Source organism: Meles meles, chromosome 6 (assembly GCF_922984935.1).
Source record: "Meles meles chromosome 6, mMelMel3.1 paternal haplotype, whole genome shotgun sequence".
Taxonomy (NCBI): Eukaryota; Metazoa; Chordata; class Mammalia; order Carnivora; family Mustelidae; genus Meles; species Meles meles.
Genome location: NC_060071.1, coordinates 63,751,965 through 63,764,928, shown reverse-complemented (window position 1 = coordinate 63,764,928; position 12,964 = coordinate 63,751,965). Strand labels below are relative to the sequence as shown.

At 41.4% G+C, this 12,964-nt stretch overlaps 1 protein-coding gene across 5 annotated transcripts in view; it reads right to left on the bottom strand.

Annotated features, from left to right (window-relative positions):
* The window catches only part of EIF2AK4 (eukaryotic translation initiation factor 2 alpha kinase 4), a 113,927-nt gene that overhangs the window by 8,492 nt on the left and 92,471 nt on the right, over positions 1-12,964 (bottom strand). For 2 of the 5 annotated variants that reach the window (XM_046007530.1, XM_046007532.1), the window contains 4 exons: positions 12,754-12,861; positions 12,014-12,142; positions 10,234-10,320; positions 2,359-2,471 (listed from right to left, as the gene is read on the bottom strand). In XM_046007530.1, the coding sequence (XP_045863486.1) occupies positions 2,359-2,471; positions 10,234-10,320; positions 12,014-12,142; positions 12,754-12,861 (437 nt within the window). Of the gene's footprint in view, positions 1-1,119; positions 1,200-2,358; positions 2,472-10,233; positions 10,321-12,013; positions 12,143-12,753; positions 12,862-12,964 lie in introns of all 5 variants that reach the window. The other 3 variants (XR_006818627.1, XM_046007531.1, XR_006818626.1) reach the window with 2 other exon arrangements.

Below are 12,964 nucleotides of genomic sequence, written 5' to 3'. Positions count from 1 at the left end.
CCATCTGGGCCTTTTAAGTGTCTTAATAATGTTCGTCTATACTATTAATTTAGTTGAGTATTTTATGTTTTCTCTTCTAAACCTCAACCTTTTTTGGAGGTCAGTAATCCTAATACCTGGTACTTCTAGAACATTTTATTTCCTCAGAAAAAGCTTGTTAGTGAATTTATTCAAGCTAGGTGCAGATGGGAAGGAGCCTGGGGTGAGGGAGAGAGAAGAAAGTGAGAATGTTTATTTTATATAAGCCAAGGTTTTTCACTGTTGGCACTATGACATTTGGGGCCAGATAATTTTTGGGTGGGGGTATTGGGGGGGGGTCAGTCATGTGCACTGTAGGATGATTAGCCGTATCCCTGGTCTCTACTAGATACTAGTAGCACCCCCAGTTCTAACTATCCAAAATATCTGCAAACAGTGCCAAATGTCCCCTGGAGGGCAAAATGTCCCCCGATTAAGAATCACTGATACAAGCAAAAAAAAAAAAAAAAAGGTATTTTTGATTATAAGCATATATATAAATTATGTAAATAATAAATAAGCATATATATTGTAAAAATATAAAGCAAATACATTTTAAAAAGTTGTACATTTATAGGAAATTAAAGAAAATTAAGATCCCTTGTAATCCCACTAACCAGAAATAACTATAGTTAAAAATGGGGGGGGGGCACCTGGGTGGCTTAGTCAGTTAAGCATCTGCCTTCAGCTCAGGTCATGATCCCAGGGTCCTGGGAACAAGCCCCGCATCGGGTTCTCTGCTCAGTGGGGAGTCCGTTTCTCCCTTTCACTCTCCCTCTGTGCTCTCTCTCAAATAAATAAGTAAAAATCTTTTTAAAAATCTGATCTATCATTCCACACAGTAGGCTATGTATTTTGGTTGAAAAAACCAGGATCATTTATCTTACCTGTGGACAGATTTCAATGATAAATTCAGCTATGGAAGAATCATCTTTTTTTTTTTAAGTAAATTCTACACCCAATGTGGCCCTCAAACTCATGACCCTGAGATCAAGAGCTACATGCTCTAGTGACAGAGCCAGCCAGGCACCCCCAGAATCATCTTTTTTAAAGGCTATAAACCATTTCATTGTATTTACTATAATCCAAACAATTTTCTACCCATCAGTGTTGTAATACTGTTGATGATTCTCCAAGTGTTGTCTAGGGAGCTCTGAAGTTCCTGAGGTCCTAGCATAGGTCTGCAAGGTCAAAACAATTTTCACCATAATATAAAATGTTATTTATCTTTTTTACAGATTTAAAAAGCCTCTTCCAAACCTCTACCTTTTTTGGGTCATCCTTTCACAAATGTGTTATGGAATTTTCCAGAGACTGTATGATGGATGATAGTAAAACAGACTGAATGCAGACGCAGATAGTGACAATCTAGTTTTTTCTATCGAAGTGTTAAAGAAATTACAAAAATGTAAAACAATGCATTATCTGTAAAATGTCAAATTGTCACTCTTCCAAAATTTTTGTTTTGGAAAAGGGATTTATTTTTTTAAAGATTTTTAATTTATTTGTGTGTGTGAGAGAGTGTGCACATATGAGGGGGGAGGGAGGGGCAGAGGGAGAGGAAGAAGCAGATTCCCCACAGAGCAGGACAGGCTGGATCCCAGGACCCCAAGATCATGACTGGAGCTGAAGGCCAACACTTAACTGACTTGAGCTACCCAGATGCCTCGAGTTTACTGTTATTTTCAAATAAGTATTTTAAAAATGTTTCAATTTCTAAAAAATTATTGATAGATTTAACCCATATAAACAAAGTTGTTTGGTGTCCTCAAATAATTTGTAAGGGTATAAAGTGGTTCTGAGACCAAAAAGATTGAAACTGTTATTAAACAATGCCTTGCTAGGCATCTTTGTATGTACCCTCATGGAATAATTTTTACTATAAATTCCTAAAAGTAGAATTATTGGGTATTTCTTTTTAATTTTTAGTTTTAAGGCAATTTTAACTGTTAAATTCCTATCCAGAGAGTTGAAACAATTTATATTTCCATCATGAGTATATGACATTCTCCCAGGATATATTAGCTCTTTCAAATACTTTGACATAACATTACCAAAATGTACTGATTAAAAAGCCAAATAGGATAATTTTGGCCCCTTTGGCCTTTCAAACTGATAAAATATTCTCTGATATGTTATGAAGAACAAACCCTGAAACTATGATTAGTCTTATGCAGGGGGTCACATTCTTAAACTGCTGAGCTATTCAAAATCAACAGAATGATCCATTAAAAGTTATCCTGATGTTATCTTTTTTCCCAAAAGGATCAAACTGATGTTTAAGATAAAGGTACAGAAGTTCTACAGGTAGTCACAGCTGGTTTTCTGGGCTTTTGTTACCTGATAGTTCTTTCATCACTGACTTTAGTTCTGAGTTTCTGCAAAACGTGGTCTATAAGATCAGACTCCTGCACATGTTTCTCTGTTTGCCTTTCCTTCTCAAAAGACTTAACCTTAAAAAGAATAAAACAGAACCATCAATTTCTGAAGCCAACAGGCTGAATCAGAGTACAAAACTAAGTCAACAGTTTAGGTTGGTGGTTCTAACCAGGGGCAGTTTTGCTCATCACAGGGCATTTGGCAATGTTTGGAGAGCTTTCTGGTTGGGACAGCTATAGGGGGTGCTACCAGCATCTCATGGGTAGAGGCCTGGGGTGCTGCTCAACTTCTAATAGTGCCTAGGACAGCAGCCCCCACAATTATCTGGCCCCAAATGTCACTGTAGCTGTTGAGAAGCCCTGGTATAGAGAAGAAAAGCTTATCACTGATGACTGGATTTTTTAAAAGGCCAAGACTAACCAGCTCCTATTTCATTTAATTCTTCCACATATTCTTCCCCTTAAACATCCCATGGTCAGTCACCAGTTTCCAGAGCACTCCCCATCATCCACTTCTATGGTATCTGTTCTTTCATCTTCACTCCATGGCCAGCACTCAATCTTGGCTTCAAGCAGCCTTATATTCTTCCCACTCTATTTTCCTCTCACTCTGTTCCATGCGACATCCCCCTGCATATTAATTTTCCTCTCATAGCACTCTGATGTCCCCTTCTGTCCAAAACACATGCTGGCTCCCCACTTGCTGCTACAGAAAGTCCAAATTCCTTGGTTGGCAGTTTGTTCTCCAGGAGCTATTAAAACCATTCTCTCCTACTGAAGTATCCTTCTTTGCACCCAGAGTAGACTTAACTCAGGGTAGTACCCACAGTAGTTTTCTACTGGCCTCCCTCTTGACTTTGGAACAGGCTATTCGAAGAATTACCATGACCTTTGCCATTCCTTCTGCCTAAAAGTTCCTATCGGCACCTATCTCTATTCTGCCCATTCACGAGGGTCCCCCATAAATCCCACCTCCACCCTGAAGACTTCCCGCTACCTCTGAGGTAATCTCCCAGACTGTTAAACCCTCAGAGAACTTGCACTATAGGACTCTCACGGCATTTAGCATTTTCCAACTCATAATCATCAACGATTGTGTTATGTTTCCTACCAGATTATAGGATCCTTGACAGCAGGGCCTGCGCTTTAGTGTCCCTGTATCCTTTAGGCTCTTAAATTGTATCCCTCCCACACTGTGAACACTTAAAATGCACTTGCTGACTGGATGAATGAACTGATGTCTTGCCCTTCGAGTATGAAGATGACACAAGATTCAGAAGAGAGACTGGCTGAAACAATGTGCTAGAATGAACAAGATCACATTTAACGGAGATAAATATGAAGTCCTATAATTAAAGCCCTCATTGTAGGTGTCCAGCCAGACATGGTGGTAACTGTGAAAGGGCCAATGGGTTTTAGTTGCTAAGTTCAGTATAAGCCAAAGAGCCACATGGTTGCTAAGAGTTCAGTAGTAAGCTGTATGAGGAGAAATATGGTATCTGGGTCAAGGAGTCAAAGAGCATTCTCATTTAGTCAGAATTTGCTAGAATTCTCTGCAGAATTCTAGTGCCACATTTGAAGACAGACATTGACAAGGAATGTCCAGAGGAGGTTAACTAGGAGGGTCAAGGAGTTGGGAAATCATGTTATGAGGAATGGCTTAAATAACCAGAATGTTTGAACCAGAAAGAGGGCAGAGAGACATGGCAGTGGTCTCCTACAATTTATTTGAAGATAGCTGAGAGGATGAAAAATTAGACTTGTTATGCTGACTACTCCAGAAGGCAGAATTAAGACCACAGAGTATAAATTTTGGGAAGGAGACTGAGTTAAGTTTTTAAAATTCGCTAATCATTATAGCAGTGTGTTATGGCACAAATTACCCAGCAGAGGCTTGATGGCAATCACTGCTCTGGAAGAGGCCTGATCAGTAGTTCTTAAGGTCATTTAGGATTTTGTGACTAATAAGCAGACTAATAGTGGGGACTTCCAAATCTTAAAGGAAGAACTACTACTATAACTGCCTTCCTGCCTTAAATAATTAGAAAGTCAGACAAAACACATAAAACAATGGTTTCTCAGACCTTAGACAACAAGCAGTGGAGAACTACTTTTCAAGAGAAGGGAAACAAAGTGAGTGCCTTATCAGTGCCTCTTAACTGTGAGGAAGAAGCCTGCAGACTGCAGCACAGGAACACGGAACCCAAAAAGACCCGGTGCCTTGCCCAGGTGGGGAGACAGTTTAGGTAGACCCAGATGGCTAGAGATTGTGAGGCAGAGGACTGAAGAGAAGAGTGCCCCACACTCAGACAAAGTACAATTCTGAAGCTCTGCGGAGCAGTCCCCTCAATTCTTGCCAGAGAACTGATCTGGGCATTAGTGAAAGAAAACTCTGAGACTGGGGCAACAACCATCAGAAATGAGTAGGCAGAGTAATTTCTGGAATTCACAGGGCTGGGAAGAGTTGTTACTCTTATCAGGGTAGAGGACCTCAGAATACACAGGCAGAATCCTCCTAAGGGTACTGCCTTGTACCAAGGGGGCTAACTCAGGCTTAGACCAACAGCTGCCCTGGATCTGCCCTAACAATGTATAAAATGAAGCCTGGAAAAGATCAAGCAATTCAAGAATTTTAACTACACCCCAGAACAAAGCCCAGTATTTATAGGGACATAAAACCTAGCACAGGAATGTCCAACAACCAATCAAAAATTACTGGCAGGAGGGTCTGGGTGGCTCAGTCAGTTAAGCATCTGCCTTTGACTCAGGTCATGATTCCAGGGTCCTGGGATCCAGCTCTGTGTCAGGCTCCCTGCTCAGTGGGGAGTCTGCATCTCCCTTTCCCTCTCCCTCTGCATGCAGCTCCCCCTGCTCTCTCTCCCCCTGTTCTCTTTCTCTGTCAAATAAATAAATAAATAAAATTTACTGGCATGCAAAATGGTAGGAAAATATGACTCCTAACCTGAAGAAATGATAGAAACAGACTGAGAAGTGTCAGAAATGATGGAATTAGTAGGCAAGCACCTTAAAACGACTATTTTTTTTTTGAAGATTTTATTTTTAAGTTGTCTCTACACTCAACATGGGGCTTACACTCACAATCCTAAGATCAAAAGTCACATGCTGTACTGACTGAGCCAGCCAAGTGCCCCTAAAATGACTATTCTAAATTTTATAAAAAATGTAAAGGAAGCAAAAACTCTAAGAGAAAAATGGAAGACATATAAAGATACAAATGAAATTTACAGAGATGAAAAAATACATAAGAAATTCAATGGGATTAATAGCAGATAAGATACTGCAAAAAGAGCAATGAATGAGCCCAAATAAAGCATAGAGAGGGGCAAAAACAACAAATGGAGTCTTAATGAGTTGTGGGTCAATAGCAAACGATTAACATCCTATAATCAGAGTCCTACGAGGAAAAGAAGGAACAGAAAAATATTTAAAGAAATAATGTCTGAAATTCTAAAATTTTATTTATTTTTATTTTTATTTTTATTTTTTTAAAGATTTTATTTATTTATTTGACAGAGAGAGATCACAAGTAGATAGAGAGGCAGGCAGAGAGAGAGAGAGAGGGAAGCAGGCTCCCCGCTGAGCAGAGAGCCCGATTCGGGACTCGATCCCAGGACCCCGAGATCATGACCCGAGCTGAAGGCAGAGGCTTAACCCACTGAGCCACCCAGGTGCCCTGAAATTCTAAAAATTTTAAAATTTATTTATCTGACACAGAGAGAAAGAACACAAGCAGGGGGAGAGGCAGAGGGAGAATCAGGCTCCCCACTGAGCAGGGAGCCTGATGTAGGACTTGATTCTGGGACCCTGGGATCATAACCTGAGCCCAAGGCAGATGCTTAACCAAATGAGCCAACAGGTTCTCCTGAAGAATTTCTAAACTTTATGAAAACTATGAGTCTATGGTTCAAAGAAGTCCTAGCTATGAATACCAGGTATTTAAATATAGAGAATACCACATTGAAGTATATCATATTCAAATTGTAGAAAATCAGTGACAGAAGAAAATCTTAGAAGGTGCCAGAAAATAAAGGAAGATCATACATAGAGCATCAAACCAGACTTTTAAAAGAAACTACCATCATGTCAGAAGATAATAAAACACATCTTCAAAATGGAAAAAGAAAAAAATGTAAATCCTGAATTTTATATCTAGCAAAAATATCTTTCAAAAATGAAGCTGGAGGGGCGCCTGGGTGGCTCAGTGGGTTAAGCCTCTGCCTTCGGCTCAGGTCATGATCTCAGGGTCCTGGGATCGAGCCCCGCATTGGGCTCTGCTCAGCAGAGAGCCTGCTTCCTCCTCTCTCTCTGCCTGCCTCTCTGCCTACTTGTGATCTCTGCCTGTCAAATGAATAAATAAAGTCTTTAAAAAAAAAATGAAGCTGGAAGGGTTGGCTGGGCATCAGACTCTTGGTTTCAGCTCAGGTCATGATCTCAGGGTTGGGGGATTGAGCTCTGTGTTGGGCTCCATGGTTAGCAGGGAGTATGCTTGAGATTCTCTCCCTCTTCCTCAGTCCCTCTTCCTGCTTGCTTGCTCTCTAAAATAAATGATTTTTTTTTTTAAAGATTTATTTATTTGTCAGAGAGAGAGAGAGAGAGAGAGCACAAGCATGGGGAGCAACAGGCAGAGAGGGAGCCCAATGGAGGGCTTGATCCCAAGACCCCGGGATCTTGACCTGAGCCAAAGGCCGGTGCTTAACCAACTGAGCCACCCAGGCATCCCTAAAATAAATAAATCTTAAAGAAAAAAAAAAAAGGTGAAATGAAGACTTTCTCAGACCAATAACCACTGAGAAAACTCATGACCAGCAGACCTGCACAGACCAGAAATATTAAAGGAAATTCTTCAGGCAGAAGGAAAATGAAATCAGAATGATGTCTGCCTCAACACAGGAATCAACAGTTCCAGAGATGGTAAATAAAAGGACATTTCCCCCCTTATTTTAAAAACCTCTTTAAAAAAATAACTAATTAAAGCTGAAATAAAAACGATGTATTGTGGAGTTTTAACATCCAATATGTTATGTGCAACAACGGCACAAAGAATGAGAGAAGGGAAATGGAAGTATTCTGTTGTAAGGTTTTTACACTGTATGTAAAACACATATACTATATTTTGAAGGTAGAATGTATTAAGTTAAAAGTGTATACTGTAAACCCTAAGAAGTCACCAAAAAATTTCACCAAAAACATAAGTAATGGTTAGCAAACCAATAGTAGAGATCTAAAAAGAAGGTGTGAAAAGAAAATGGAAAAAAGAACAGATGGAATAATTAGAAAACAAATAGTAAAATGGTAGACTTAAACCCAACCATTTCAATAACTGCATTACATATAAATGGTCTAAAAGAGGGGGAATGTCAGAGTAGATCAAAAAAGCAAAACTCAAATACTGAGTGTCTCTAAGAACCCACTTTTATATGACATGCAAACACCAATTGAAAGACTTCAGAGAACAAGAAATATTATCAGGGATAAAGAAAAACGTTTCAGGGTGCCTGGATGTCTCAGTAGGTTAAGCCTCTGCTTTCGGCTCAGGTCATGATCTCAGGGTCCTGGCATCAAGCCCCCCATCCAGCTCTCAGCTCAGCAGAGAGCCTGCTTACCCCTCTCTCGGCCTGACTCTCTGCCTGCTTGTGATCTCTCTCTGTGTCAAATAAATAAAATCTTTAAAAAGAAATAAAAACATTTCATAACAATAAAGAGGCAAATTCATCACACAGATATAAAATTCTAAATGTCTATTCACCAAATAACAGAGCTTCAAAATGCACGAAGCAAAACTGATAGAACTAAAAGGAAAAACAGATAAATCTACAAGGATAGCCAGAGATTTTGACACTCTTCTCTCAGTAACTAACTAATCAAGTAGACATAATGCTTAGTAAAAATACAGACAGCTTTGGCAACACCATGATCTAATGTGACCTAACTGGTATTTATCAAACATTCTTCTTAACAATGCAAAATACACATTCTTCTCAAGTGCACATGAAACATTCACAGTAATAGACAATTATTATTTTTTTTAAGATTTTATTTGACAGACAGAGATCACAAGTAGGCAGAGGCAAGCAGAGAGAGAGACAGAGGAGGAAGCAGGCTCCCTGCTGAGCAGAAATCCTGATGTGGAACTCAATCCCAGGACCCTGAGATCATGACCTGAGCTGAAGGCAGAGGCTTAACCCACTGGGCCACCCAGGTGCCCTAGACAATAATTTTTTACTTTAAATCACAGCTCAGTAAAATTAAAAGAACTGAAATCAGAGTATGTTCTTTGATCACAAAGGAATTAAATCATTAGAAATTATTAAAGATGATGTAATGAGTGCTGGGTATTATATGACTTGATGAACCTCTGACCTCTCTACCTCTGAAACTAATAATACATTATATGTTATATATGTTAACTGAATTTAAATAAAAAAATAAGAATGAAATTATGAAAAAAAGAGAGCTGGAAAATACCCAAATATTTGGAAATTAAACCACAGACTTCTAAATAGCCTGTGGCTCAAAGAAGAAATCAAAGAAACTAGAAAGTTATTCTGAACTAAATGAAAATGAAAGCTCTACATACACAAATGTGTGGGACACAACTGATGCCGTACTTAGAGTGAAATTTATAGCATTAAATGTTTATACATAGAAAAGTGAAGTCTAAACTCAGTGATCCATGCCAGGTGCCATTTTTTCTTCTTTTTTCTATAAAGGCTCAGTTACTATCTTAGGCTTTGCAGGCCATACACTGTCACTTTTTTTTTTTTAAAACAAAGAATGTAAAAAATAATTGTAGGTCACAGGCCACACAAAAATAGGCTATGTGTCAGATTCGGCCTACGGGCTGTGTTTAATCCACTTCTACCTGAAGAAAGCAGAAGAGGAATAAACTAAATCCAAAATTAGCAGAATGAAGACACATGGAAATTAGTGAAATAGAAAACAAATGAACAACAACAAAAAAAACCCTCAGAAAAACCAATGACATCAAATGCTGGTTTTCTGACAAGACAAATAACATCGACAAACCTCTAGCCAGTCTAGTGAAGTAAAAAAAGGGGGAGGATGGGAGACATAAATTACCAATTATCAGGAATGAAAGAGGGGATTATCATTACAGACCCTACAGATAGTAAAAGAGAATATTTGAAAATTTAGATGAAGTAGAAACTTTCTAGGGAAGATACCAACTACCTAAACTCACTTACTCAGAAAGAGACAACTTGAATGTCTCTGTCTAGGCCCCTGTGGCCCCTGGTGAGTCTGACCAAATACTGGAGGATGAAATAATACCAACTGTACACAGAATCCTTCAGAGAACGGAAGAGGAGAGAACACTGTCCAACTCATTTATGGGGCCAACATTACCCAGATATTAAAAGACATAAAAGGGGAAAAAGAAGTTGATTTTTTTCCTTAAAAATAGAAATAAAGGTGAAAAGGTGGTATATTTATGAGCTTTCGTAAGTTAAATGCAACAGAGTAAAACTGGTTAGGAAACAGCCACAGGATATGCCAACCACCAGGTATCAGTATAGTTATTATTCTCATTTTCTTAGATGGAGAAAGGGAACAGAGGGAGAAAAGTAGGAAAAACCTACTGCCACTATTTCTTATCTTTTAAGCTTGAAGACAAGTGTTCTGATTCAGATTCTCTCTTACTCTATAGCCTTTCTCCAAGAACAGGCCCAGCAAATACAGGAATGGGTTTCCACCCATACCCAAGCCAGGGGACAGTGGGATGCTGGGTGCTCCACAGTTACTACACAGTTTGGGAAAGCTGACTGCTGAACTGCGAAAGATTTCCTTGGGTTTGTACCTTGACATAGCTTCCTCCTTTATCTGAGACGAGGGCCACACAGGTGATTTCGTGGTGTCTGCAGTATTCCTGTAGTTCCTCTTGGGACTGAAACAAACACAGCACGTGAGGTAAACACAGAACGCCTAGAGCAGCTTCAAATAATTAAGGAGACTGAAAGCATGGTGTCCAACTATTTTCAGTCACTTACTAAACATGCTAACTTTAGGAGCTGTAAGTATTAAGCCAGAAGAGTAAGACTTCAAAGGAGGTTTAATAAGACCTTGCTTTTCTTACTTTCACTACTGTCCTCAGGGACCATGGACAATCAAAGTGCTTGGGACACAGTAATAGGTTTTCAAAATCTTCAGGGCACCTGGGTGGCTCAGTTGGTTGGGCGACTGCCTTCAGCTCGGGTTATGATCTCAGAGTCCCAGGATCGAGTACCATATCGGGCTCTCGGCTCAGCGGAGAGTCTGCTTCTCCCTCCGACCCCTTCCCACGCTTGTGCTCTCCAACTCTCTCTCCCTCAAATAAATAAATAAAACCTTAAAAAAAAAAAACACCTTCAAATCTTGGTGGAAGGTGCCAGAAATTATAGGGTATACACACATACAACGAGAAGGCCTTTGAGGAAAGCCAAGAAAACACAAAAACAGTGGACGGTGTAAAGTTCAAGTGAAGCATCAAGCCACCAAGCAGCGGAGCAGAGATGTCTGCTGCTGGGCAGGACTGAAGTCACGGTTTCTGTAAGAACACTGCTCTAACAATTTACGAAACAAGGACACCAATGAAAGAGGATGCTGTTCTGTCAAATGACTGAAAATCTTTGCCCAGCATGCTCGTGCCAGGAGGTTTTCTCTAACCCACACACAAAGACGGACAGCAGCAGCTTCTGAAACCTCTTGGCAGGTGATGTGAAAGGAGAAGGGGGGCAGGGGAAGGTTCTGTTCCCTAGGAGGCTCTTCCTGCTCTGGGGTGCCTGAGTGTGGGCAAACTGGAGTGTATGCCCTTCTGTGATCTGCTGGTGGCAGGGGAGACGGTCTCTCCAAACCCTCCCCACCTTTATGAAGGACAGGTGGGTTCACGGCTGCTGCTTTCCTCACTTCCATCCCCAGAGCAGGCTGCTGTGGGAGGTCTGAGGAGAGTCAGCCGCCCAACACGAAACGCTCAAAATGAAACGCCTTTGGGAAGTGTACAAGCCTGGATCCTGGCCCTGCAAAGACGTCCCAGCCTCATCCCTGGAACCTCTATGTTTGCTTCTATGGTCAAAGGAACTCTGAGTTATGGATCTTGAGACAGGGAGATGTGGATCATCTGGTTGGGATCGGTGTAATCTCAAGGATCCTTGTGAGAGGAGACAGGAGGGTCAGAGGTGGAAAGACAAAAACGGAGGTCAGAGAGGAAAAAAGATGCCACACTGTTGAGTCTGAAGGCAGAGGAAGGGCCTACAGAGGGATGCTGGAGGCCTCTGGGAGCTGGAAAAGGCAAGGAAATGGATTCTCCCCCTCAGGCCTTCAGAAGGAACTGGCTCTGGCTTCACTGCCCAGTGTCTGGAGCCCAGCAGGACCAGTAGCAGACTTCTGAACGCCAGAAATGCGAGACAACCAGCCTGTACTGTTTTAAACCACTGAGGCTGTGGTCTTTTGCTCCTGTAACAATCAGAAACTAACACAGGAAGTAGCTCTAACCAGGGAGAAGTCGAGTCTGAGGGAACCCTACTCTAAGGCTGGAGAGGCCCACCTGTCACTGCAGCCGGGACTGCACCCACTCCACTCGGGGGCACTCTGTGTTTCATTACCTGTGACCAGTCATACATGATTTGTGCCGTGATTCCTGCGGACCAGAGCTTCTGGGTGAGGTTGATGGCCCTGGACATGGACATCTGGCCAACACTTACGACCAGGAGGTCGCAAGAGCTGATTGTAACCTGGATCAGAAAAAGAGTGGTGACATTTAGAGAAGCGAGACTGTGGGCCTGTAGGTGGGACCGGCACCAGGAGGGAGGCAGCACTCATGTGAAGACAGGCAGCTCGAAATCTTGTAAGCGACAGGAAGTCTGGGCTTCAAAATGATATCGTCCACATCATCATAGAAAAAAAGACAGAAGCCTCTTATATTAGTCTTTTTAGACTTCAGCTATCCTAAGCCATCAGGAAGATACCCTTTTCCTCTGAGAAAACTGCTCTTGTCTGAAACAAAAGGGATAAAGAACCATTTCTAGTTCTGTAGAGCACAGCCGATTTCCGAACAAGGGGCTTTGAAAGGCCTCCGCCAAGAGCTTCACTTCACGTTTAAAGGGTGCATCAAAGACGAGGTGAGCGAGGCCAGGCAAAGACAGATGAGCTGTCTGAGGTCCCCCAGTGAGAGGCTAAGGACTTATATGCAAGGCGGACGCCAAGTCCTTGGCTTGTCTATTGTGACGAAGATAACCTCCCAAAGCCTCAGTCCATTGCTACATCCAGGGCTCCACATACAGGACTCTAAAATGAAAGGCCACCCAGAGCCCACTGGAAAGCTGGCAGCCAAACTGGAACTTACAGGTTCTTCCATGTTGAGGATCGCCACAGAGATCTTGTCTATAGCTATGCTCACCCCAACAGCAGTGGGGACTGGTCCCAGAGCCTGTGGTCCTCTAAACTGGGGAATCTGGGAAGAAAGGCACAGCTACGGTTATGAAAGAGAGAAGAAACCATCCTCACAAGCAAAGCGATGACTGGAGGGTGCACATGCTTGTCAGCAACTTACCATC